At 50.3% G+C, this 25,038-nt stretch overlaps 1 protein-coding gene across 3 annotated transcripts in view; it reads right to left on the reverse strand.

Annotated features, from left to right (window-relative positions):
• The window catches only part of CRY2 (cryptochrome circadian regulator 2), a 113,296-nt gene that overhangs the window by 75,686 nt on the left and 12,572 nt on the right, over window positions 1–25,038 (reverse strand). For 2 of the 3 annotated variants that reach the window (XM_077461957.1, XM_077461950.1), the window contains exon 2: window positions 9,411–9,788. The exons of the other annotated variant lie outside the window; for it this stretch is intronic. In XM_077461957.1, the coding sequence (XP_077318083.1) occupies window positions 9,411–9,670 (260 nt within the window). In that variant the 5' untranslated portion in view covers window positions 9,671–9,788. The remainder of the gene's footprint in view (window positions 1–9,410; window positions 9,789–25,038) is intronic. 3 annotated transcript variants of the gene reach the window in all.

The raw sequence follows: 25,038 nt of genomic DNA on the forward strand, positions 1-25,038 counted from the left end.
TTGACACACTTTTATGAAGCTTTTATGAAGTTGAGCTTAGGAGCTTTGGCAAAAAAAACAAGCCAAAAGCTCCTAAAGTCAAGTTTAAGGTGCTAGTGTACAGGAAGCCTTATGTGAATCTGTGCTTTGCTCATGCAGGAGACACATCCATGCACTGCTTTCCTTTCACTCCCCCAGTACTTTATATAACCATCCAGAACAAAGGAAAACCCTGTATAGACAATCAACCATTGAGGTTGTACTGTAGTATAGGAATGTCTATGGATTGCTAGGATGACCGTGCTGATCAGCCCAGTACTATCACATGGAGTGGGCCACATGCTCCTCCATACCTGGGAGTACCCAGTACTTCATTTGGTACCTGGTGCTAAAAAGGTAGGTACTTTAAATGCTGCAGGAGATGGAAATATTAAAGCTGGTCTCCAGCCTTGTTGCTCAATTGTAAAAGCCCCTCTCCTGTACTGAAATAGCTTACTCTGAATTCACTGCACACTAAGCTTTTCATGGGGTGCATTAGAAGATACTAAGTCTAAATAAAAGTGCACCTCATTTCCTGCCTGCTGGACAGCCAGCATCATCTAGACCTTTCCTCTATAGCCTTATTGTCCCTAGCCAGCCCCTTTCATTCACTGGATTTCAGTTCTTCCAATTACGGAGGCTCAGTATCACATGTAGGCTTTACCTAGGCAATGCAGCCTTCCTAGGATCACCTACCCTTCCAAATTGAGAACCCATCAAAGCATTTTGGAATTTGCAATAAACCTTCCAAAAACCAGCCCACTGCTTGCATCAGGGCTGAGGGCTTTTGGGAGCAGTACTGAAGCAGGGTGCTGTGATGTTTTCAAGAAGCTAGCTACACCACCCTGTAGGATCCTTCCATCAGCCATTATCTGCTTGAATTACATGGAGAAGCACTGAGGATAAAAGCCAGCCATAGATGGTTTCAATCTCCCTGCTGAACCGGCCAAGATTTGAACCATCTATGGGCAGGCTGATTTGCGCCAAAGTCGATCCATCAAACTATAAGCTATATCCGCCAGTAATAATCACTGTGCTCTGCAGGCTCCCCGCACAAGTCCCTGCCATCTGCCCCCAGGAGAACACAATAGCTCTGCGGAAGGGATTCCCCCATTAACATTGACTGTGTTGATGGGGGGGGGGGAGCAAGAAATTTGCTTTCCTGCAACCCATGGCTGCAGGAAAGAAAATCGCATCATCTATGGCCAACCTAAGTGATGACAGATAAAATATTGTATGTAATGAAAATGGAAAGCAGATAGAATTTCAGCTTGAAAGGGAAATCTCTCTAATGGGAAGACTGATAGCAATACAATCTAAATAGAGGATGTACCCTGTCTCTACTATTTCCAAAAAGAGAACGTGTGCCACAGGCATTGAGGGAGCACGGGCATCTTCTGGCTCCTTTCAGGACGCCAAGCGCAAGAATTCCTATGGCGGGGGTGTTTTTTTTTTAAGCACCCGATTAGAGCCAGATGCTCTAATAGGCTTAAAAAAAAAAGAAGGAAAAAAAAAAAAAAAAAAAAAAGGGTGTGCGACAATAGCGAGTGAATTTACTATTTTTCACACTACAGTTCCTCCCTGCCAATCAGGAGGCAGGACGTGAGACCGGTTTCCCAATTAGCGCTTTGGAAGAGGAGACATGCACTGGAGCCGCAGCTGCCTGCATGCCCGCACTCCAGAAGAGGAGAGCAGACCACAGCAGTCTGCCTGAACATGCAAGTGCCAGACTAGCAGCTGTCAAATGCCTTGAGGGCCTGGCCGCCCCTAGCGTGTGGGGGGGGGGGGTCTGGGGGGGCACCAGCCACCGCTATTAGCAAGGGCAAACTTTGAATACCTGCAAAGAACCATGGTTTTCACTTCTGTATTATGTTCCTGGTTCAAGTGAAGAACAATGGATACAGCAGAACATGACATTTGTCAGTGCAGGGTTCACACATTGATAGACATTAAATGCAGACAGGTATAAATTGTGGGCCTGTGCTGACAAGTAGCTCCCTAAGAAAACTTGTACTGACACATGCCACGTACCCTGAGGAAATCTTCCTTTAAATACAGATGACCAACCATTGGCAATTCACAAAGTTAGTTAGTGCATGATGTGCTGTGAGAGAGGAATTAAGACTGCAGATCTCAATGTACTGTATATGTACAGTTATTGTGGTTGGTGAATTATTACTGTAGATTGTTTCTGCCTTTGAGTATCGGTTCAATGATAAATATAGTATGAGTAAAATACTACTATGATCATCTCTGGCTAAGTATGCTATTGCACAAAAACGTATTCTACCCGCTTCCTTCATCCTACTATACTCCTAAAGATAGCCCATAGAACAGGGATATGCAAATAGCGGACCTGCAAAACTACAACTCCCATCATGCCTCTGCGTGTCATGCTTGTGGCTGTCAGAGTCTTGCTATGCCTCATGGGTCTTGTAGTTCTGTAACAGCTAGGAGGTCTAGGTCCGCTAATTGCATATCCCTGCCATAGAATATGAGAACTCAGATGCAGACATCCTGCATTTCTCTCCCCTGCAGAGCCTGCCCATAGGTGTGAGCTCAGACAGATGGTGGAAATGATGGGTAAGAAAGGAGGAAGGCTTTCTGTTTCTGCTAAGAAGCAGAAGGACTGTGTCTAGTTAGAACAAAACAGGGAAATACCTTGAGGTATTGACACCCCGTCCTGCCACGCCCCGTCCTGTGAAAGGCCGAGCTTTCCCCCCCCCCCCCGTCCTGTGAAAGGCCGAGCTACACGCCCCGTCCTGTGAAAGGCCGAGCTACACGCCCCGTCCTGTGAAAGGCCGAGCTACACGCCCCGTCCTGTGAAAGGCCGAGCTACACGCCCCGTCCTGTGAAAGGCCGAGCTACACGCCCCGTCCTGTGAAAGGCCGAGCTACACGCCCCGTCCTGTGAAAGGCCGAGCTACACGCCCCGTCCTGTGAAAGGCCAAGCTACACGCCCCGTCCTGTGAAAGGCCAAGCTACACGCCCCGTCCTGTGAAAGGCCAAGCTACACGCCCCGTCCTGTGAAAGGCCAAGCTACACGCCCCGTCCTGTGAAAGGCCAAGCTACACGCCCCGTCCTGTGAAAGGCCAAGCTACACGCCCCGTCCTGTGAAAGGCCAAGCTACACGCCCCGTCCTGCCACGCCCCGTCCTGTGAAAGGCAGAGCTACACACCCAGTCCTGCCAGGGCCGAGCTACACACCCCGTCCTGCCACCCCCTGTCCTGTGAAGGGCCGAGCTACACGCCCCGTCCTGCCAGGGCCGAGCTACACGCCCCGTCCTGCCAGGGCCGAGCTACACGCCCCGTCCTGCCAGGGCCGAGCTACACGCCCCGTCCTGCCAGGGCCGAGCTACACGCCCCGTCCTGCCAGGGCTGAGCTACATACCCCTGACACCATGGGTGGATGCAAGTGGGATACAGGGGATGGAGTGGGTGGATTCTATAAGGGGTGGAGCTTATGAGAAGTGGGAGGGGTCAACAGGGGTGGGGTCTGGCTCCCCCCATCCTAAAAATGTCACCAGCCGCCACTGGTGTGCCTCTATTGTGGGAAACAAATGAACATTTGTAAGAGAAAAATTTACCCAAATGGCATCTTAACAATGGGATGGGTTGGCTCTGTGCACAAAAGAAACCAACACTTTTTATCTTAGCAGGGCAACGGGGGAAAGATCCTTCAGAGTTCACAGAAAAATAAAAAATAAAAGTTTCATTTCTGTGGAAGTCAAAAACTGGGAAATGTCTACTGCGCACACATCAAAGTGTACGATGTGAAGTTCAGCCCCTCGTCAAAATTCCGGTACAGAAGGGATGTTATATAAGTTATAACATGGCCCCTCTCCAAAGGGGGATGTGGCAGGAGACATACAAAGAATACTCACAAATTGCCAATGTGCTCACCCTGTCATGTACCCTCAGGTCTCCACGGGGTATCTTTTAGGGACACAGGAAACTCTCAACCATTTACAGATGCAGGTAAATAAGTCAGGTGACAATTATCTGGTGCTTGGGACAAACTATGCAATTTTATACTCTGAAAAGACTAGAGCTGAAACAACTAATCGATTAATTTCATAATCAAATACTATTTTCATAATCGATTACTATTTTCATAATCGATTAATCAGCCAGTAACATAATGGGGTAAAAAAAAAAAAAAAACACACTAAAATGAGCCTTTTATAGTACAACAATATAATCACTACTGTAAATATCACTTTCACTGTTCTACAGTAAAAAAAAAAAAAAAATAAATTACCCCCTTCCAGTAGTGATTATCTGCTTTTTGTGTACTATAAAGGGCTATATTTAGTCTTTTTAACCGCATTGTTACTAAACATCTTAGGCCTGGTTCACATCTATATGTTTATTGGTGATTTTTGCAGAAACACACTACAGTTCATTTCCATGGTTTCCTATGGGACACGTTCACATCTGTGCTTTTTTCAGCCGCTGCATATTTGGAAAGGGACTTTTAACGCAAAATGGTGCTTTTTTTTGCTTCAATATACTTTAATGGAGAAGCTACAGAAAATAATGTAATGCGTTTTTGCAGCAATTTGTATTTTTTTAATCTGCCCCAAAAAAAACGCAGTAAAATCACATGCGCAAAAACGCAAAGCAAAAAGCACTTCAGAAACAGTTCAAAAGCAAAAACTGCATAGGTGTGTACCGAGCCTTATGCTGGCCTCACGGATCAATTTTCAGGTGAGAATATTAAGATGAAAAATCTTTGCACATTTGCTGAAAGAATTTTGTTTGAAATTTTCACTTCATTTCTAAACAAAAACCGCATACACTGTCTGAAAATTCCTTTGACCAAGAAGTTTTCTATTATTTCCAAATTTTCCTGTCACTGTGGTTGAAAATGAACATCAATTTGACTCACTTTTTTTTTTCTTTAAGGTTATTAACCGATTTATCAAAACAATAATCGGACAACTAATCGATTATGAAAAAAATTGTTAGTTGCAGCCCTAGAAAAGACCCAGTCAACCTGCATTAAAAAAAAAAAAAAAAAAAAAAAAGGGGGGGGGGGGGGGGAGAAGAAAATCAGGTCTCCAGCAATAGAAGATCTCCTTTACCAGGGATATGCAATTAGCGGACCTCCAGCTGTTGCAGAACTACAAATCCCATGAGGCATAGCAAGACTGACACAAGCTTGACACCCAGAGGCAGAGGCATGATGGGACTTGTAGTTTTGCAACAGCTGGAGGTCCGTTAATTGCAGATCCCTATCCTATACCCTCCTATACCCTCCTCTATGACGGAGACTGTTTTTATTCCAGAGCTGCAGTCTCTATAATTCTCTCTCCAGAAATTGAACTTTCGGGAATATAAGAAGTCTATGTTCCCTTCCTGTACAGCCAGGAGTTAGGGGGAAGAGAAACAGCAGCACTCTAAACTTTGCAGTGAATGGCTGTGCAGGTGGGTCATGTCAATACAAGTCTCATCATTGGAGAACAGGCTAGCACAACTAGAAAAATCACCACACTGTGCTATCCTGCTTAGTGTGGTCAGTTTTTAATAGGAAAGCAGAGGGAATGGCAGGAACACCAGGGATTTCACACAAAGAACAGGATACTTTTTCATACAAGTATATGGTACAGCAGACACATATCAGGAACATGAAATGCTGGGGTAACAAACGCTTTAAATGTCAACACACACCAAAAAGGTGTTTTTTTCTAGGACTATACAATGTGTGGATGCTTCTAAGCCACACACTAAGATGGAATAGACAATATCCTAGATCACTTTTTCACACTTTATATAATTCTGAAAATGTTCCTGAAACATAAAACAGAACAAGATGATCCTTCACATATACATTGGATTCACTGCGCTCCATCAGTCAGTATTCCCCAGGATAGTCCCAGGTAGTAATGAAATACAACCCATTTGTAGAGTTTTCTACATCTCAAGTCTTTAAATAAAGAAAACTGAATTCTAAACTTAATTTCTGGGAGAAATCTTTATTGTCACATGAATACACATTTACATGATTTTTATTATTGCTGTTACTAGTCTTATTCTAGATTGGCGGCACAACTCCTATTGACAAGCATTCATGTGATACAATCTCTTTATTTCTAAATGGACTTTATAAACAAACAAACAATCCACACATCGGCTCATACAAAGTTCCATAAAAGACCAATTTTAGTGCCAATTTAGGTTCCAACAACACCACCCAACTCCGCTGCAGAGCAGAACAAGCCTGTGATTTTCCAGCATTAGAAAGAGGAAACAGAAACCAGTGCTGCTTCAACTTCCCAAACTGGTTCTGAAAGATGAATCCACCCCTGGCAGAACATTCCGGAACGAGTCTTGGCGCAGACGAGGTAGGTTGGCCAAGATTAAGTGACAAAAAAAATAAACATGTTGCTTATGTAAGATGAGAAAACCACAGCAAGCTTTGAAATGAGCCGTGAAGATGGAATGTTGCCATATCAAAGTCTATATAGATACAAAGTTTCTATACATTATTATTCACGATTTATATAGCGCCAACAGTTTATGCAGCACTATACAATGTAGAGGGGGGACAGCACAATTACAGTACTGTTCAATATAGAAGGGACAGGAGGGCCCCGCTCATAGAGCTTACATTCTAAAGGGAGGAGTTGGTGGTACATATTCATAAATACTTTCACATCAAAACTGTTCAGGTCTGAAACCAGCTCTTTAGGCTGGATTCACATATAAGCATTGTTAGTGCTTTTTGCATCTTGCAGATTTGTACTGCAGTCCATTTATAATGGTTTCCTATGGAACAGATTTTGTAGTGCAAATCTGCAAAATGCTCTAAAAATGCATAGGTGTGAATCCAGCCTTAGAGTTACAAGCCATAGGCACAGAAATACCAGCTGACAAAGTCAACGATAAGGGATGACTACTTCCAAATGATCCAATCCATACATACCCATATCCCAACTTCTGTGCATCAATGCCATTTAGGAATCTACTCATCTCCTTCTCAAAGTAGGTAGGTGCCCCCTTTAATTACCCCATTGAACATTGCTACTGGACCAAAAGACCAGAAAACCAATGGATCAGGTGGTCCCATCCAGGTGTCTATGCCCCCCTCCCATCGGTCTTCTCCCACAGTTATCTGGCTGGGTTTGGTCTTTTCTGCAAGTGTCTCCCAGTCCGTGTACTTTCCCACAGGCAACTTTCCATCTTATTACGTCTCTCCCTCAGGTAGCTATCCCTTCAATAAGAGGATTCTCCCACAAAAAAACTATGACCCCCTAGAGAGCAATTACTCCCATATATTATAAGCCCAACAAGAGGGTGATTTCAGGTACGCTCCCTCAAGAGAATGGTCAACCCCACAGGTAGATACATCTTCTGGTCTCCACCACAGGTAACCATTCCTCCAATGAGACTTCTCCGTGAAAGGTTATTTCCTCCTAGTAAGCTCCCTTTTGCACAGGTAACTATGCCCTCCTAGTGAACACTCTCCCCCACAGGATAGAGAACCCTGAGTGGTCAACCCCACATATAGATATATCTTCTGGTCACCACCACAGGTAACTATCCTTTCAATAGGACGTTTCCCCCACTGCTAACTATGGCCTCTGAGAGAGAAATCATTTCCATAGATTATAAAACCCAACAAGTGGATTATTTCTTCAACACACATGTTCCTCCAAGAGATCGGTCAACCCCACAGGTAGATGCATCTTCTGGTCTCCACCGCAGGTAACTATCCCTTCATTAAACACATCTCTCCCATTAGTAACTATGACCTCATAGAAAGCAATTACTCCCATAAATTCTAAAACCCAACAAGCGGATCGTTTCTTCAACAAGTATGTTCCCCAAGAGAATGGTCAACCCTACAGGTAGGTACAACCCCTGAACTACAAACCCAGCAATTATCCCTCCATTGCAACATCTCTTCCACAGGTAACTATGCCCATCTAGTGAACAGTCTACACCATAGGATACAGAACCCAGCAAATGGGTCCTTTGAGTGGTCAACCCCACATATAGGTATATCTTCTGGCCTCCACCACAGGAAATGTTCCCTTCAGTAACACATTTCTCCCACTGGTTACTATGACCTACATTTGATTTATCTGCTCTATCTGGGCTAGAACCTTATAAGGGGGTAATTTCTCCAACAGGTATGTTCCATAAAAGAGTTGTTATGGAGTTCCATCCAAAAGTGGGACTTCAATTTATTTGCCTCCTCCCCCCTCCGCTGCTACATTTAGCACCTTTCAGGGGGGAGGGGAGAACAAGGACCCGTTTTTTGACAAGTCCCCTTCCCCACTTCCGGAGATGTTGCCACGGTGAAGCTTGGTCCCCCTCCTCCTTCCTCTGCCGGGGCAATTAGAAGGTGCAGCGGGCTTCACACATGTGCGGTAGGGGAGCGGCTGTGAAGCCGAAAAGGCTTTGCTACCGGGTTCCCTTACCGGCAATGGCGGCGGCTGCTGCTGCACCCGACAGCCGATCCGAAGATTGGCTAGGGTGCCGACATCACAGGCTCCCTGGACAGGTAGGTGTCCATATATTGAAAGTCAGTAGCTACACTATTTGTAGCTGATAAATTAATTTTTTGTGAGGTGGGCGGACCTCCCACAGAAAACAAGACCCCCGGCCTGGCCTGAAGTCTGTCCCACAAGGATCAGGCCCCTCCCCCTATACAGTGGAAGTACTTCACCCGGACATTTAACCTCTCCCACCCCTCCCGAGGGGACCGGACCCTCCCCCACCATCCCCAGTGAGAAGTGAAGACCTGTCACCCTGGCAAATAGTATCTCCCATAAAGGTCAAATCCCTCCCACAAGGACCAAATCCTCCCCATGGTCACTGGTGAAAACAAGTCATTCTAGTGAGTAGCCTCTCTCACCAAGACAAGACCCATCCTCTCCCCAGGCTTGCAGCCCCACCCAAAAGGGAAAGACCCCCTTCCCCTGGCTTGTAGGCCCACTCATTAGGACCAGACCCTCTCCCTGGATTGGAGCTCTTCCAATCTAGGGACAAGATCCCCCCCCCCTTCCAGTTTCTCCCAACAGGACAGTACCCCAACCCCTTGCTCAAAGCCCCTCCCATCAGGACCAAATCCCTACCCCTTTCTCAAAGCTCCTCCCATGAGGACCAGACTCCTCCACTTGTTGCATCTCCTCCTATCAGCACCAAACCCCTCCCCCTTGCTCAAAGCCCCTCCCATAAGGACCAGACCCCTCCCCTTGGGCATCAGTATCTCCCACAGAAACAAGGCCCCTCCCCCTGGTCACACATCATCCAATCAGGGAACTATGACCCCCAATTAGGTACCAACACCCCGTCCATGGCCCGCCTATTTATCTCTGCCCCTCCAATGCCCTGTCACCCTCCCAGGTGTCCCTGACCCCAGCCCCGCCCCCTGTCCTCTCACCTCCATCGGTTCACCCCTCCGGAGGACGAGGAGGAGGCGGCAAACCAGGGGTCCAGGATGTAGACACAGCGCACACAGCGAGCCCCCCTCAGAGCGGCCAACAGAGCCGGGTTATCGTGCAGCCTCAGCCCCTTCCGGAACCAGTGTACTGAGCTGACCGCGGGGCCCTCCATCGTCCAGAGGATACTCCTCCGCTCTGTCCGCTCTACTGTCAGCGCTCCGCCAGATCTCCTTCCCCTGTGTGTGTGTCTGCGGCTCATACACCAGACTGCCTGCTCCTCGGGAACGCCCACCGCCAGCCCCGCTGTCTGATTGGCGGCTGCTCCATGGAGGGGGCGTCTCCGCCGGCTGTCACATGCAGGCCATGTGCGATATGATCTGGGAAGAGAACACCGTGTACAGCCAGTGTGTGTATAATACACTATAATACAATACATTGTCATCTGTGTATATAATATAATACATTGTCATCTGTGTATATACATATCTCACAAAAGTGAGTACACCCCTCACATTTTTGTAAATATTTTATTATATTTTTCATGTGACAACACTGAAGAAATGACACTTTGCTACAATGTAAAGTAGTGAGTGTACAGCTTGTATAACAGTGTAAATTTGCTGTCCTGTCAAAATAACTCAACACACAGCCATTAATGTCTAAACCGCTGGCAACAAAAGTGAGTACACCCCTAAGTGAAAATGTCCAAATTGGGCCCAATTAGTCATTTTCCCTCCCCAGTGTCATATGACTCATTATTATTACAAGGTCTCAGGTGTGAACAGGCCCAGACTGGGAAAAAAAATAGGCCCGGGCATTTTAGATTGGGCAGCCAACTTTTCCAGGGACCGGGGGGGGGGGGGGGGGATTTGGTAGACATTCGCGGGGGTGGCTGGTGTCGGTCCTCCACACTGTAATGTGCAGGGACATGGTGATATAAAGAGAACTGCACTGTAAAGGGGCACTTCAATGATTACAGTGCCCCTTTACAGTGCAGTCCCCTTTATATTACAGTGTCCCAGTCCTATTGTGGCCATACAACGCTAGTACTGTCTGTCTCCTATTGTGCCCACACTGCCCAGTGACGCTGACCTGCTCTCTTTTTGGTGGTGCGTTGCAGTGTGGCCCTCTCTCTGGTGGTGCGGGAACAGCATGGATCTCTCTCTCTCTGGTGGTGCGGTACAGTGTGGCTCTCTCTGGTGGTGAGGTGCAGTGTGGCTCTCCCTCTCTGGTGGTGCGGTGCAGCGTGGCTCTCTCTCTGGTGGTGCAGCGTTGTTCTCTCTCTGGTGGTGCGGTGGAGCGTGGCTCTCTCTCTGGTGGTGCGGTGGAGCGTGGCTCTCTCTCTGGTGGTGCGGTGCAGTGTGGCTCTCTCTCAGGGGGTGCGGTGCAGCGTGGCTCTCTCTCTGGGGGTGCGGTGCAGCGTGGCTCTCTCTCTGGGGGTGCAGCATGGCTCTCTCTCTGGTGGTGCGGTGCAGTGTGGCTCTCTCTCTGGGGGTGCGGTGCAGCGTGGCTCTCTCTCTGGGGGTGCAGCATGGCTCTCTCTCTGGTGGTGCAGCGTGGCTCCCTCTCTGGTGGTGCGGTGCAGCGTGGCTCTCTCTCTGGTGGTGCGGTGCAGTGTGGCTCTCTCTGGGGGTGCGGTGCAGCGTGGCTCTCTCTCTGGGGGTGCGGTGCAGCGTGGCTCTCTCTCTGGGGGTGCAGTGCAGCGTGGCTCTCTCTCTGGTGGTGCAGTGTGGCTCTCTCTCTGGTGGTGCAGCATGGCTCCCTCTCTGGTGGTGAGGTGCAGCGCGGCTCTCTCTCTGGTGGTGCGTTGCAGCGCGGCTCTGTCTCTGGTGGTGCGGTGCAGCGTGACTCTCTCTGGTAGTGCGGTGCAGCGTGGCTTTGTCTCTGGTGGTGCGGTGCAGCGTGGCTCTCTCTCTGGTGGTGCAGTGCAGCGTGGCTCTCTCTCTGGTGGTGCGGTGCAGCGTGGCTCTCTCTCTGGTGGTGCGGTGCAGCGTGGCTCTCTCTCTGGTGGTGCGGTGCAGCGTGGCTCTCTCTCTGGTGGTGCGGTGCAGCTTGGCTCTCTCTCTGGTGGTGCGGTGCAGCGTGGCGCTCTCTCTCTGGTGGTGCGGTGCAGCGTGGCTCTCTCTCTGGTGGTGCGGTGCAGCGTGGCTCTCTCTTTGGTGGTGCGGTGCAGCGTGGCTCTCTCTCTGGTGGTGCGGTGCAGCGCGGCTCTCTCTCTGGTGGTGAGGTGCAGCGCGGCTCTCTCTCTGGTGGTGAGGTGCAGCGCGGCTCTCTCTCTGGTGGTGAGGTGCAGCGCGGCTCTCTCTCTGGTGGTGCGGTGCAGCGTGACTCTCTCTGGTAGTGCGGTGCAGCGTGGCTCTCTCTGGTGGTGCAGTACAGCGTGACTCTCTCTCTGGTGGTGCGGGGCAGCGTAGCTCTCTCTCTGGTTGTGTGGTGCAGCGTGGCTCTCTCTCTGGTGGTGCGGTGCAGCGTGGCTCTCTCTCTGGTGGTGCGGTGCAGCGTGGCTCTCTCTCTGGTGGTGCGGGGCAGCGTGGCTCTCTCTCTGGTTGTGTGGTGCAGTGTGGCTCTCTCTGGTGGTGCTGGGGCTATTCGTTCCCCAGCACAGTCCTCTCTTTCGTTTTGTATGTCTCCTGTAGTAGATTCTACAGGCACTTCTACTTGTTTCCAGGTTTCCCTCCCCCCCCAGCAGTGTGCATGCTGGGGAGTGTAGTCAGCTCCCTGCATAAAACAATTGGGCTACCTATCTCTGGGACTACATTTCCCATGATGCCCCTCTAGGTCTCCGATTGGCCCTCTGTTGTGGCCAATGGTGAGGGAAGCTTTCTCCTCACATGTGCTGCCGACAAGAGAAGGGGGAGGGGTGCGAGCGGGGGAAACGTCTTGACAGGAGCTCCGCCCCTTGCCTCAACCTGCGGACACCTTGGCTGGAGGAGAAGCAGCCCCTGGGAGCAGAAAGCGGAACTGTCAGCGCGGTGCTGAGGCTGAGCTGTGTGTGAGAGAGACACACAGCTCAGCCCATGCAGCTGCCAGTTCCGCCGGAGGAGACACGGAACGGCCGGATAGCGGTAGCGGCGGCCACGGCCTGTGTTAACCATGTTCAGGCCACGGTCGCTGCTTACCTCCCGCTGTGCGGCCTAAACAGCAACATGCTTTGGAGCGGGCGGCCCCGGCCCACCGGGCAAATGCCTGGTCTGCCCTATGGCCAGTCCGGGCCTGGGTGTGAATGGGGAGCAGGTGTGTTAAATTTGGTGTTATCGCTCTCACTCTCTCATACTTGTCACTGGAAGTTCAACATGGCACCCTAAAGGCAAAAAAAGTCTCTGAGAATCTGGAAAAAATAATTATTGCTCTACATAAAGATGGCCTAGGCTATAAGAAGATTGACAAGTCCCTGAAACTGAGCTGCAGCACAGTGACCAAGATCACACAGAGGTATAACAGGACAGAATGCACTCAGAACAGGCCTCCTCCCCATGGTCCAGCAAAGAAGTTGAGTGCACGTGCTCAGTGTCATATCCAGAGGTTGTCTTTGGGAAATAGACATATGGGTGCTGCCAGCATTGCTGCAGAGGTTGAAGGGGTGGGGGGTCAGCCTGTCAGTGCTCAGACCATATGCCGCACACTGCATCAAATTGGTCTGTCGTCCCAGAAGGAAGCCTCTTCTAAAGATGATGCACAAGAAAGCTCACAAACAGTTTGCTGAAGACAAGTAGACTAAGGACATGGATTACTGGAACCATGTCCTGTGGTCTGATGAGACCATGGTGTCAAGCATGTGTGGCAGCAACCAGGTGAGGAGTACAAAGACCAGTGTGTCTTGCCTACAGTCAAGCATGGTGGTGGGAGTGTCAGGGTCTGGGGCTACATTAATGCTGCCGGCACTGGAGAGTTACAGTTCATTGAGGGAACCATGAATGCCAACATGTACTGTGACATACAGAAGTAGAACATGATCCCCTCCCTTTGGTGACTGGGACACAGGGCAGTGTTCAAACGTGATAACGACCCCAAACACACCTCCAATATGACCACTGCTTTTCTAAAGAAGCTGCGAGTAAAGGTGATGGACTGGCCAAGCATGTCTCCAGACCTAAACCCTATTGAGCATCTGTGGGGCATCCTCAAACGGAAGGTTTGGGCCCTATTTGGACATTCTCACTTAGGGGTGTACTCACTTTTGTTGCCAGAGGTTTAGACATTAATGGCTGTGTGTTGAGTTATGAGGGGACAGAAAATTTACACTGTTACACAAGCTGTACACTCACTACTTTACATTGTAGTAAAGTGTAATTTCTTCAGTGTTGTCACATGAAAAGATATAATAAAATATTGACAAAAATGTGAGGGGTGTACTTACTTTTGTGAAATACTGTCACTAACAGAATAACCTGCCTACTTAATCTAACTCAAGCTATCTCTCTGTCCATGCCAACAACACTACACACGGGCGCTATGTAAGCAGCCTTATATAGTGTGGGGTGTGGACTTAGTCCCCCAAGCCATGATTGGCCAAAGGCACCCTGCCTGTGGCCAATTATGGCTCTCTCAGCAGAGCGTGCTGTGATTGGCCAAAGCATGCAGGTCAGGCACATGCTTTGACCAATCATCATACAACAATGCACTGCGGCACTCAAAATACCCTTGAATGCCCCATATGTTCGGTTTCGTTTTAGAACACACGATGTTCGAGTTGAACTTACTTTCTCCTCGAACCGCTGGATCATCCCTAGTGATCAGTGGGAAAAATGCTCCCTACGTTGGTGGTCAAGGAGAAGAATGCCTCTTACATTGGTGGTCAGTGGGAAGAATGTTCCTTATATTGGTAGTCAGTGGGAAGAATGTTCCTTACATTAGTGGTCAGTGGGAAGAATGTTCCTTATATTGGTGGTCAGTGGGAAGAATGTTCCTTACATTGGTGGTCAGTGGGAAGAATGCTCCTTACATTGGTGGTCAGTGGGAAGAATGCTCCTTACATTGGTGGTCAGTGGGAAGAATGCTCCTTACATTGGTGGTCAGTGGGAAGAATGCTCCTTACATTGGTGGTCAGTGGGAAGAATGCTCCTTACATTGGTGGTCAGTGGGAAGAATGCTCCTTACATTGGTGGTCAGTGGGAAGAATGTTCCTTACATTGGTTGTCAGTGGGAATAATGTTCCTTACATTGGTGGTCAGTGGGAAGAATGTTCCTTACATTGGTGGTCAGTGGGAAGAATGCTCCTTACATTGGTGGTCAGTGGGAAGAATGCTCCTTACATTGGTGGTCAGTGGGAAGAATGCTCCTTACATTGGTGGTCAGTGGGAAGAATGCTCCTTACATTGGTGGTCAGTGGGAAGAATGCTCCTTACATTGGTGGTCAGTGGGAAGAATGCTCCTTACATTGGCCACAATGACAGTGTGGTCAACTGTCTCCCCAGCTCTACGCAAACCTCAGATCAGCTTGCCCACCCCCACCCCAGCTGGCAGATACAGTTCAGGACTGAAAGCTTCCCATTATCTGCTGACCAGGAGCCGCACCGATCTGCAGTCTGAATGGGATGTTGGGTAAGCACATTGCCAGTGTAGCATATTGACACTACTGATTGAAGTTTGGTGATGCTGATTATGAGTTCTTCTCATATTTACCGGCACTGACAGAGTAATATTACTGGCTGGAGACCCAGTGATTGGCTCCGTGATTTTCCCAGAAGTCTGCACTAAGATACAAGTCAGATTTTATGCTTCCCCTGCAACAAAAATTAAATTTTTGGTGAGAGACCTTGCCACTTTCCTCATTAGAACCCTGCAAGTGCAGCAGCTGATTGATAATTATAAATCAGCTCCCATACAAATTCACTTTGCACATGGACACAAATAGATATTTCTTCAGAATAACAAAAGGTGGGAATCTGCTACAAAGTTTGGTAAAACCCCCACATGCAGCACCCAGAGGGGATTATTTTTTTTTTTTCTCAACAAAAGTGGAATTACTCTTTAAAATGGTTATAAAGGCTCAAGGTTTTTCTTTTACCTTAAAGGGGTTGTAAAGGTTCATGTTTTTTCACCTTAATGCATCCTATGCATTAAGGTGAAAAAACATCTTACGTTCCCTGGCCCCCCAATCTAGCTGCTGATATAGCGGAGCCCTAGGAGGCACTCTGCACGTGCTCAGTTTGGTGTGTATTGCTAGAAAGTTGTTTTTTTTTGGGGGGGGGGGGTGCATGTGATCAGCACAGGGCCAATCAGCACTGTCCAGACAGGGGGTCATGCAGCCTCATAGAACAGTAAGTGCCAATTCACACCAGTGCGTGGTGTGAGATCGCAAATCACATGCGATGTCCGTGCGATGCAATTTCAGTCATACAGAAAGTATGGCTGAATTTGCATCGCATTTGGACCAATCTTCCACAGGACCCTTTTAAGCAGTAAGATGGGAAATCCCATGAAATGTGGAATCCTCTGCTACTACTGCGCATGTGCTGATTTCAGAAAAGAGAAACCGAGAGCAGAGCTACTGCTGACAAACACAGCTGAGTTATAGTCCTCCTCCTCATAGGCCGTGCATCATGAAGACACAGCGAGACACCTGACTCCATCTCCATCTGCATGACAGCGGGGGACACAACGAGGGGACACAGGCTGGTTCCGTGTCACATGGGGGGGGCAAGTCTGGATGTCACGGGGGGGGCAAGTCTGGATGTGACATGGGGGGGCAAGTCTGGATGTGACATGGGGGGCAAGTCTGGATGTCACACGGGGGGCATTCTGGCTGTTACAGGGGAAGCAAGTCTGGATGTCACATGGGGGGCAAGTCTGGATGTCACATGGGGGGGGCAATCTGGATGTCACACGGAGGGCAGTCTGGATGTCACACGGAGGGGCCACAGGCTACACTGACTGGGTGTCATGGGGAGGCCACAGGAGGCACACGACGGTTGGCACAGGCTGCCTTGATGTCACAGGCGCCCTGCATTATAAGGGGATACCTTTTTTCATGGCCTGCATTACTAGAGGGTATACCTATTTGCACGCCCTGCATTACTTGGGGATGCCTATTTTTATAGCCTGCATTACTAGAGGGGGTATACCTTTTTTCACAGCTTGCATTACTAGAGGGGGTATACCTTTTTTCACGGCTTGCATTACTAGAGGGGGTACCTATTTTCATGGCTTGCATTACTGGAAGGGATACATATTTTCACAGCCTGCATTATTAGAGGGTGATACCTATTTTTATGGCTTGCATTACTAGAGGGGGTATACCTTTTTTCACAGCCTGCATTACTAGAGGGGAGATACCTTTGTTAGCGACCTACATTACTAGAGGGGGATACTTTTTTTTTTTTTTTTCACAGCCTGTATTACTAGAGGGGATACCTATTTTCATGGCCTGCATTATTAGAAGAGGGTATACACAATTTCACAGTCTGCATTATTACTGTTGTGGGAGGAAACAATTTTAACCCACCAATTGCCATAGAGGTGGAAAAGCAAGCCGCTAGCAAGCAGTTATCGTCTTTATTTTGAGGGTGACATGTATTAGTGGCGGGGGGTCAGTCTGGTCTTTCAGTTGGACGGGGTTCAATCTGAGGTGTCAGTATTTTTTTTTGTGGGGTTGTCAGTCTTGGGGGGGGGTTTCTAATTATTTTTTGGTTTGGAGTAAGTAGGTTTCCTCACTCCTCGGTGTACTTATAATATTTAAATAAAACATTTAAAAAAAATGTGTTATTTGTTTATCTCTGTGATATTTCCCTTTCATTGTTGTGTACAGTACTAAGTGGACCCTTATTCAGCGTACATCAATGTACAATATAGAATATTGCCTCAATTAGTTAGGTCTAGGGATAGAGGCATGTACCGTCATCCTTTGTATTAGGACGTAGTCCTCTGTATCTTTTGTGGCTTTGGCGTCAACCATAAACATCTACAAAAGTTAATACAATCTCATAGTTATGTGGTCAAAAATGTGTTTGAACATTACAAAAACAGATTTTATGCAATAAAATAATTAATGTTAGAGATTTATATAGTCATGCATGGCTTACAAATGAAGGCCCAATGGAGCATCAGACAACACAAAAGAGAGGCACCCAATACAGGTAAATGCCCCCACGGCGGACATGGGAGGCATTTGATGGTGCAGTAACTAAAATAAAATAAAAAATACAATGTTCTAGCAGTGGGTATAACTGGTGGTCTGTGGACAAGAACAAACATCAAGAAACAACAAAAGAGGAAAAGGAGGTGGAAGGCAAAAAAAGGAAGAAGAGGGGAGGGTAAGAGGGAGCGAAGGTGAAAAAGGGAAAATTAAGAAAAAGGGGGATAAAGGGGGAGGGTGTGGACGATGGGGAGGGGAGGGGAAGGAAAGTAAAATGGGGGGGAAGGGTGAATGGGAGGGGGGTATAGGAAAGGGAAAAGAAGGGAGGAAAAAATAAAGGGGGGGGGGGGGGGAAGAGAGAGAAAGGGGAAGAAGAGATTAACATAAAAGAAACACAAGGTAAATATATTGTACCAAGTTTGTTGCCCCTGGGCAACGCGGTTTGGCAACCAAGAGGGCCCTAAATTTAGGGTAGCTTGGCTCGCTGTGTTAATCTATAGCACAGTCAGGAACTTTGAGGGGCCACAACTTGGGCCCAAAACATGTCCAGGGGCTCGAGTCTTTTGGGCCCAAGCTGTGGCCACTCAAAGTTTCCAACTGTTACTGTGCCATGCTAGCCTGAATTTAGGGCCCTTTGGTAGCCGAACCATGGTGCCCAGGGATACCAAAATTGATACAGGAATACTAGAGGACCCCCAGGGGCCACACCCATTTTTTGGGGCCAATGCTTCATTTTCATGGGGACCTGTATGGGGGTAGAATTTGCCTGACCACTGCAGGACACAGGCATTGAGGAGCCCTGCTCTGCGGGTACTGTTAAATAGTTAAGAGTCCAGAGATTCCTGGAGTACTTAGCACACACTCCCAAGTGGCCCCTGAAAAAGTTGACCAGAACAATTCGGGCTAGCGACCCCAAAATTTTAGGGGTAGTAAAGGAGGACCTCTCCTAATGATGTGCCACATTTGGACCCCTGGAAGTGTTCAGGGCCCAAGCTGTGCCCACTCTAAGCTTCCCATACTGCACCAAGCTGACCAAAAACCCAGAAGGGCTAGGGGCACCAAACTTGGTACAGGGATACTAGAGGCCCACAGAGGTAAACTTCCCCCATCTCTGTGACAAATTTGGGGCCCCGGACATTTGGATAAAGTATTGCATGCACGAGTAATTGCCATTTAAGGCTGGGTCCACAATAGTGCGAATTGGATGACGGTTTCTCAGCATCCAATTCGCATGTCAGGAGATTATGACCAGCTCTCTATGTGGGTCTTTTGTTCTGTTTCAGCCCAAAATTCAGGCTGAAATTTTTACCTGAAAATGGTGAATGGGACTCATTGGACCCCTGCTGTGTGCAGTGTGAACACAGCCTAAGACTACTTTCACACTGAGGTGCTATAGCGCTAAAAATAGCGCCTGGGAAGCTCCTTGAAAGAGCCTCTTCTTTCACTCCAACGGTAAAAAAAAAAGTCCTGTTAGCCGAATCTTTCAGGCGCTGTAGGAGCGGTGTATACACTGCTCCTACAGCACCCCTGCCCATTGAAATCAATGGGCAGCGCTTCTGAACACTTTGATAGACAGATCACCCGTCCAATCTGGACGGGTGATCTGTCCATCAAAGTTCCCCGGACAAGGGGGAGGGGCTGTGTGTGACGGCACGCGACGGGGAACACACAGCTATTGAAATGAAAGCTGTGATGTTCCCGGCGCTCTATTCAACTAGACGGCTCTCTTCACTGCATCAGTGGGGGGAATAGCTGGCTGCATCACTGGGGGCAACACTGGCTGCATCACTGGGGGCAACACTGGCTGCACTTATCTCCTGTACCATGTCCCCAGTCTCTGACCACCTCCTGTACCATGTCCCCAGTCTCTGACCACCTCCTGTACCATGTCCCCAGTCTCTGACCACCTCCTGTACCATGTCCCCAATCTCTGACCACCTCCTGTACCATGTCCCCAGTCTCTGACCACCTCCTGTACCATGTCCCCAGTCTCTGACCACCTCCTGTACCATGTCCCCAGTCTCTGACCACCTCTTGTACCATGTCCCCAGTCTTTGACCATCTCCTGTACCATGTCCCCAGTCTCTGACCACCTCCTGTACCATGTCCCCAGTCTTTGACCATCTCCTGTACCATGTCCGCAGTCTCTGACCATCTCTTGTACCATGTCCGCAGTCTCTGACCATCTCCTGTACCATGTCCGCAGTCTCTGACCACCTCCTGTACCATGTCCCCAGTCTCTGACCACCTCCTGTACCATGTCCCCAGTCTCTGACCACCTCCTGTACCATGTCCGCAGTCTCTGACCATCTCATGTACCATGTCTGCAGTCTCTGACCATCTCCTGTACCATGTCCGCAGTCTCTGACCATCTCCTGTACCATGTCCCCAGTCTCTGACCATCTCCTGTATAAAAATTTTTTTTTAAAAACAGTCATTTTCGGTATCGGTGCTGTGTCGGTATCAGTTTCGGCCTAGTGTATTTTTCATTTTCGGTATCGGTTTTGGGACCAAAAACCCATTCGGTGCATCCCTAGTGGAAACCCTCATCCAATTCGCAATAGTGTGAACCCGGTCACAAAGTCTGTAAAAAATAGTTTAATTGAAATATAATAAGTACGCTGAGGAGTGAGGAAAACTACCTACTCCAAACCACTAAAAATTAGGAATTACCTCAACCGCTGGCTACACAGACAGATAGATCACCACCCCCTAGACTGACACCCCCCATAACAAACTACTGACACCTCAGACTGACCCCCGTCCAACTGAAACACCAGACTGAGCCCCTGTCACTAATACACGTCACCCCCAACTAATGACAATAATAACTGCTACCAGTTTCCTTTTTTCCCCCTCTATGACAGTTGGGGGGTTAAATTTGTTTCCTCCCACAATAGTACTAATGCAGGTCGTGAAATTCTGTATCCCCTCTTATAAGATCACAGGCCATGAAAATAGGTGCCCCCTCCAGTACAGGAGATGATCAGAGACTGCAGACATGATACAAGAGATCAATGCAGCCAACCCGTGTCCCCGCTAGTGCAGCCAGCGTCCCAGCCTGTGTCCCCGCTAGTGAAGCCAGTGAAGGGAGAGAGCCGCCCGGTTGATCTGTCTATCAAAGTGCCCAGACAAGGGAGAGGGGCTGTATGTGACGGCGCACAGCGGGGGAACACACAGCTATTGAAATGAAAGCTGTGATGTTCCCGGCGCTATAATGAAACAGGAGGCGGCTCTCCTCTTTTCTATGATCTAGGAACCCCCTCTGATAGGCTGCACCAAGGGCGGGGGGCGGAGCCCCGCCCCACCCAATTTTCCATGCAAGTATCGGCAGGAATTCTCTTTCGGCTTTTTGCCAAAAGGGCCATTTTCAGCCGATATGTTTCGGCGGTTGAAATTTTTGTGCATCCCTAAAAATAGGTATCCCCTCTAGTAATGCAGGCCATGAAAATAGGTAACCCCTTACAATGCAGGGCGCCTGCGCCTCCCTGTGACATCCAGGCAGCCTGTGACCAACCATCGTGTGCCTTCTGTGGCATGCAGCCTGTGGCCCCCCATGACACCCAGCCAGTGTAGCCTGTGGCCCCCGTGACAGACTTGCCCTCCCCATATGTGACATCCAGACTTGCACCCCCGTCATAGACTTGCCCCGTGTGACAACCAGACTTGCACCCCCCCCCATATGTGACATCCAGACTGGCCCTCCCCCCCAGTGACAGACTTGCCCCGTGTGACATCCAGGCTTGCCCCCCGTGAGACATCCAGACTGCCCTCCCTGTTGTGGTTTTGCCCTGGGTGACATCCAGACTTGCCCCCCCGGTGACATCCAGACTTGCCGCCCCCCTGGTGACATCCAGACTTGCCCCCCCCATATGTGACATCCAGACTTGCCCCCCCATATGTGACATCCAGACTTCCCCCCCCCCATATGTGACATCCAGACTTGCCCCCCCATATGTAACATCCAGACTTGCCCCCCCATATGTGACATCCAGACTTGCCCCCCCATATGTGACATCCAGACTTGCCCCCCCATATGTGACATCCAGACTTGCCCCCCCATATGTGACATCCAGACTTGCCCCCCCATATGTGACATCCAGACTTGCCCCCCCATATGTGACATCCGAGCTTGCCCCCCCCATATGTGACATCCAGACTTGCCCCCCCATATGTGACATCCAGACTTGCCCCCCCATATGTGACATCCAGACTTGCCCCCCCATATGTGACATCCAGACTTGCCCCCCCATATGTGACATCCAGACTTGCCCTCCCATGTGACATCCAGACTGGCCCCCCCATGTGACATCCAGACTGGCCCTCCTCCCCAGTGACAGACTTGCCCCGTGTGACATCCAGGCTTGCCCCCCCCGTGAGACATCCAGACTGCCCTCCCTGTTGCGGTTTTGCCCTGGGTGACATCCAGGCTTGCCCCCCCAGGTGACATCCAGACTTGCCACCCCCCCATATGTGACATACAGACTTGCCTGCTTCAGATGACATCCAGACTTGCCCCCCCCGGTGACAGACTTGCCCCATGACATCCAGACTTGCCCCGCTCATGTGACATACAGACTTGCCCCCACCAGGTGACATACAGACTGGCCCCCCCCTTGTGACATCCAGACTAGCCCCCCCTTGTGACATCCAGACAGGCCCCCCTTGTGACATCCAGACTGGCCCTCCCCCTGTGACATCCAGACTTGTCCCCCTGTGACAGACATGCCCTAGGTGACATCCAGACTTGCCGCCCCCCCAGGTGACATCCAGACTTGCCACCCCCATATGTGACATCCAGACTTGCCCCCCCATATGTGACATCCAGACTTGCCCCCCCATATGTGACATCCAGACTTCCCCCCCCATATGTGACATCCAGACTTGCACCCCATATGTGACATCCAGGCTTGCCCCCCCGTGAGACATCCAGACTGCCCTCCCTGTTGCGGTTTGCCTGGGTGACATCCAGGCTTGCCCCCCCCAGGTGACATCCAGACTTGCCACCCCCCCATATGTGACATACAGACTTGCCTGCTTCAGATGACATCCAGACTTGCCCCCCCCGGTGACAGACTTGCCCCATGACATCCAGACTTGCCCCGCTCATGTGACATACAGACTTGCCCCCACCAGGTGACATACAGACTGGCCCCCCCCTTGTGACATCCAGACTAGCCCCCCCTTGTGACATCCAGACAGGCCCCCCTTGTGACATCCAGACTGGCCCTCCCCTGTGACATCCAGACTTGTCCCCCTGTGACAGACATGCCCTAGGTGACATCCAGACTTGCCGCCCCCCCAGGTGACATCCAGACTTGCCACCCCCATATGGTGACATCCAGACTTGCCCCCCCATATGTGACATCCAGACTTGCCCCCCATATGTGACATCCAGACTTCCCCCCCATATGTGACATCCAGACTTGCACCCCCATATGTGACATCCAGACTTGCCCCCCCATATGTGACATCCAGACTTGCCCCCCCCCATATGTGACATCCAGACCTTGCCCCCCCATATGTGACATCCAGACTTGCGCCCCCCCCCATTATGTGACATCCAGACTTGCCCCCCCATATGTGACATCCAGACTTGCCCCCCCCCATATGTGACATCCAGACTTGCCACCCCCATATGTGACATACAGACTTGCCACCCCCATATGTGACATACAGACTTGCCATCCCCATGTGACAGACTTGCCCCGTGTGACATCCAGACTGGCCCCCCCCCCGTGACATCCAGACTGGCCACCACCAGGTGACATCCAGACTTGCCCCCACCAGGTGACAGACTTGCCCTGTGTGACATTCAGACTTGCCCCCCATGTGACATCCAGACTGCACCTCCATGTGACAGACTTGCCCCGTGTGACATCCAGACTGGAGGGTGACATTCAGACTTGCCCCCCCCCTGCTGTGACATCCAGACTTGCGCCCCCCCCCCGGTGACATCCAGACTTGCGCCCCCCGGTGACATCCAGACTTGCGCCCCCCGGTGACATTACTTGCCCTGGGCGACATCCAGACTTGCCCCCCTGTGACAGACTTGCCCTGGGCGACATCCAGACTTTCCCCCCGTGACAGACTTGCCCTGGGCAACATCCAGACTTGCCCCCCCGTGACAGACTTGCCCTGGGCGACATCCAGACTTGCCCCCCATATGTGACATTAAGATTCACCCCCATGTGACATCCAGACTTGCCCCTTCCAGGTGACAACCAGACATGCCCTCCCCCGGTGACAGACTTGCCCTGTGTGACATCCAGACTGCCCCCGTGACATACTTGCCCTGGGTGACATCCAGACTTGCCGCCCCTCCGGTGACATCCAGACTTGCCCCCCGGTGACATCTAGACTTGCCCCATGTGACATCCTGACTGCCCCCCCCCGTGACAGACTTGCCTTGGATGACAATCCAGACTTGCCTTGGGTGACATCCAGACTTGCCTCCCCCAAAAGACATCCAGACTTGCCCCCCCAGGTGACTACCAGACTTTCCCCCATATGTGACATCCAGACTTGCCCCCCCAGGTGACATCCACCGGGGGGGCCAGTCTGGATGTCACACAGGGCAGTCTGGATGTCCCCCCAGGTGACATCCAGACTTGCCCCCTGACATCCAGACTTGCCCCATGTGACATCCTGACCGCCCTCCGTGACAAACTTGCCCTGGGTGACATCCAGACTTGCCCCCCCAAAAGACATCCAGACTTGCCCCCCCAAGGTGACATCCAGACTCCCCCCATATGTGATATCCAGACTTGGCCCCCCCATATGTGACATCAAGACTTGCGCCCCCCATATGTGACATCTAGACTTGCCCCCCCCATATGGACATACAGACTTGCCCCCCCCATATGTGACATACAGACTTGCCCCCTCATATGTGACATCCAGACTTGCCCCCTCATATGTGACAACCACCAGGGGGGCCAGTCTGGATGTCACACGGGGCAGTCTGGATGTCCCCCCAGGTGACATCCAGACTTGCCCCCCCCAGGTGACATCCAGACTTGCCCCATGTGACATCCTGACTGCCCCCCATGACAGACTTGCCCTGGGTGACATCCAGACTTGCCCCCCCAAGGTGACATCCAGACTTGGGCCCCCCCCCGGTGACATCCAGACTTGCCCTCCCCCGGTGACAGACTTGCCCGTGTGACATCCAAACTGCCCCCGTGACAGACTTGCCCTGGGTGACATCCAGACTTGCCCCCCCTCTGGTGACATCCAGACTTGCCCCCCAGTGACATCCAGACATGCCCCATGTGACATCCTGACTGCCCCCCGTGACAGACTTGCCCTGGGTGACATCTAGACTTGCCTCCCCCAAAAGACATCCAGACTTTCCGCCCCCCCCCCCTCTGTGACATCCAGACTTGCCGCCCCCCATATGTGACATCCAGACTTGCCGCCCCCCATATGTGACATCCAGACTTGCCGCCCCCCATTTGTGACATCCAGACTTGACCCCCCCATATGTGACATCCAGACTTGACCCCCCCCATATGTGACATCCAGACTTGCCCCCCCATATGTGACATCCA

The sequence above is a fragment of the Lithobates pipiens genome, unplaced genomic scaffold (genome assembly GCF_037356315.1).
Source record: "Lithobates pipiens isolate NorthernLeopardFrog02 unplaced genomic scaffold, aLitPip1_a1.2 Scaffold_10, whole genome shotgun sequence".
Classification (NCBI taxonomy): domain Eukaryota; kingdom Metazoa; phylum Chordata; class Amphibia; order Anura; family Ranidae; genus Lithobates; species Lithobates pipiens.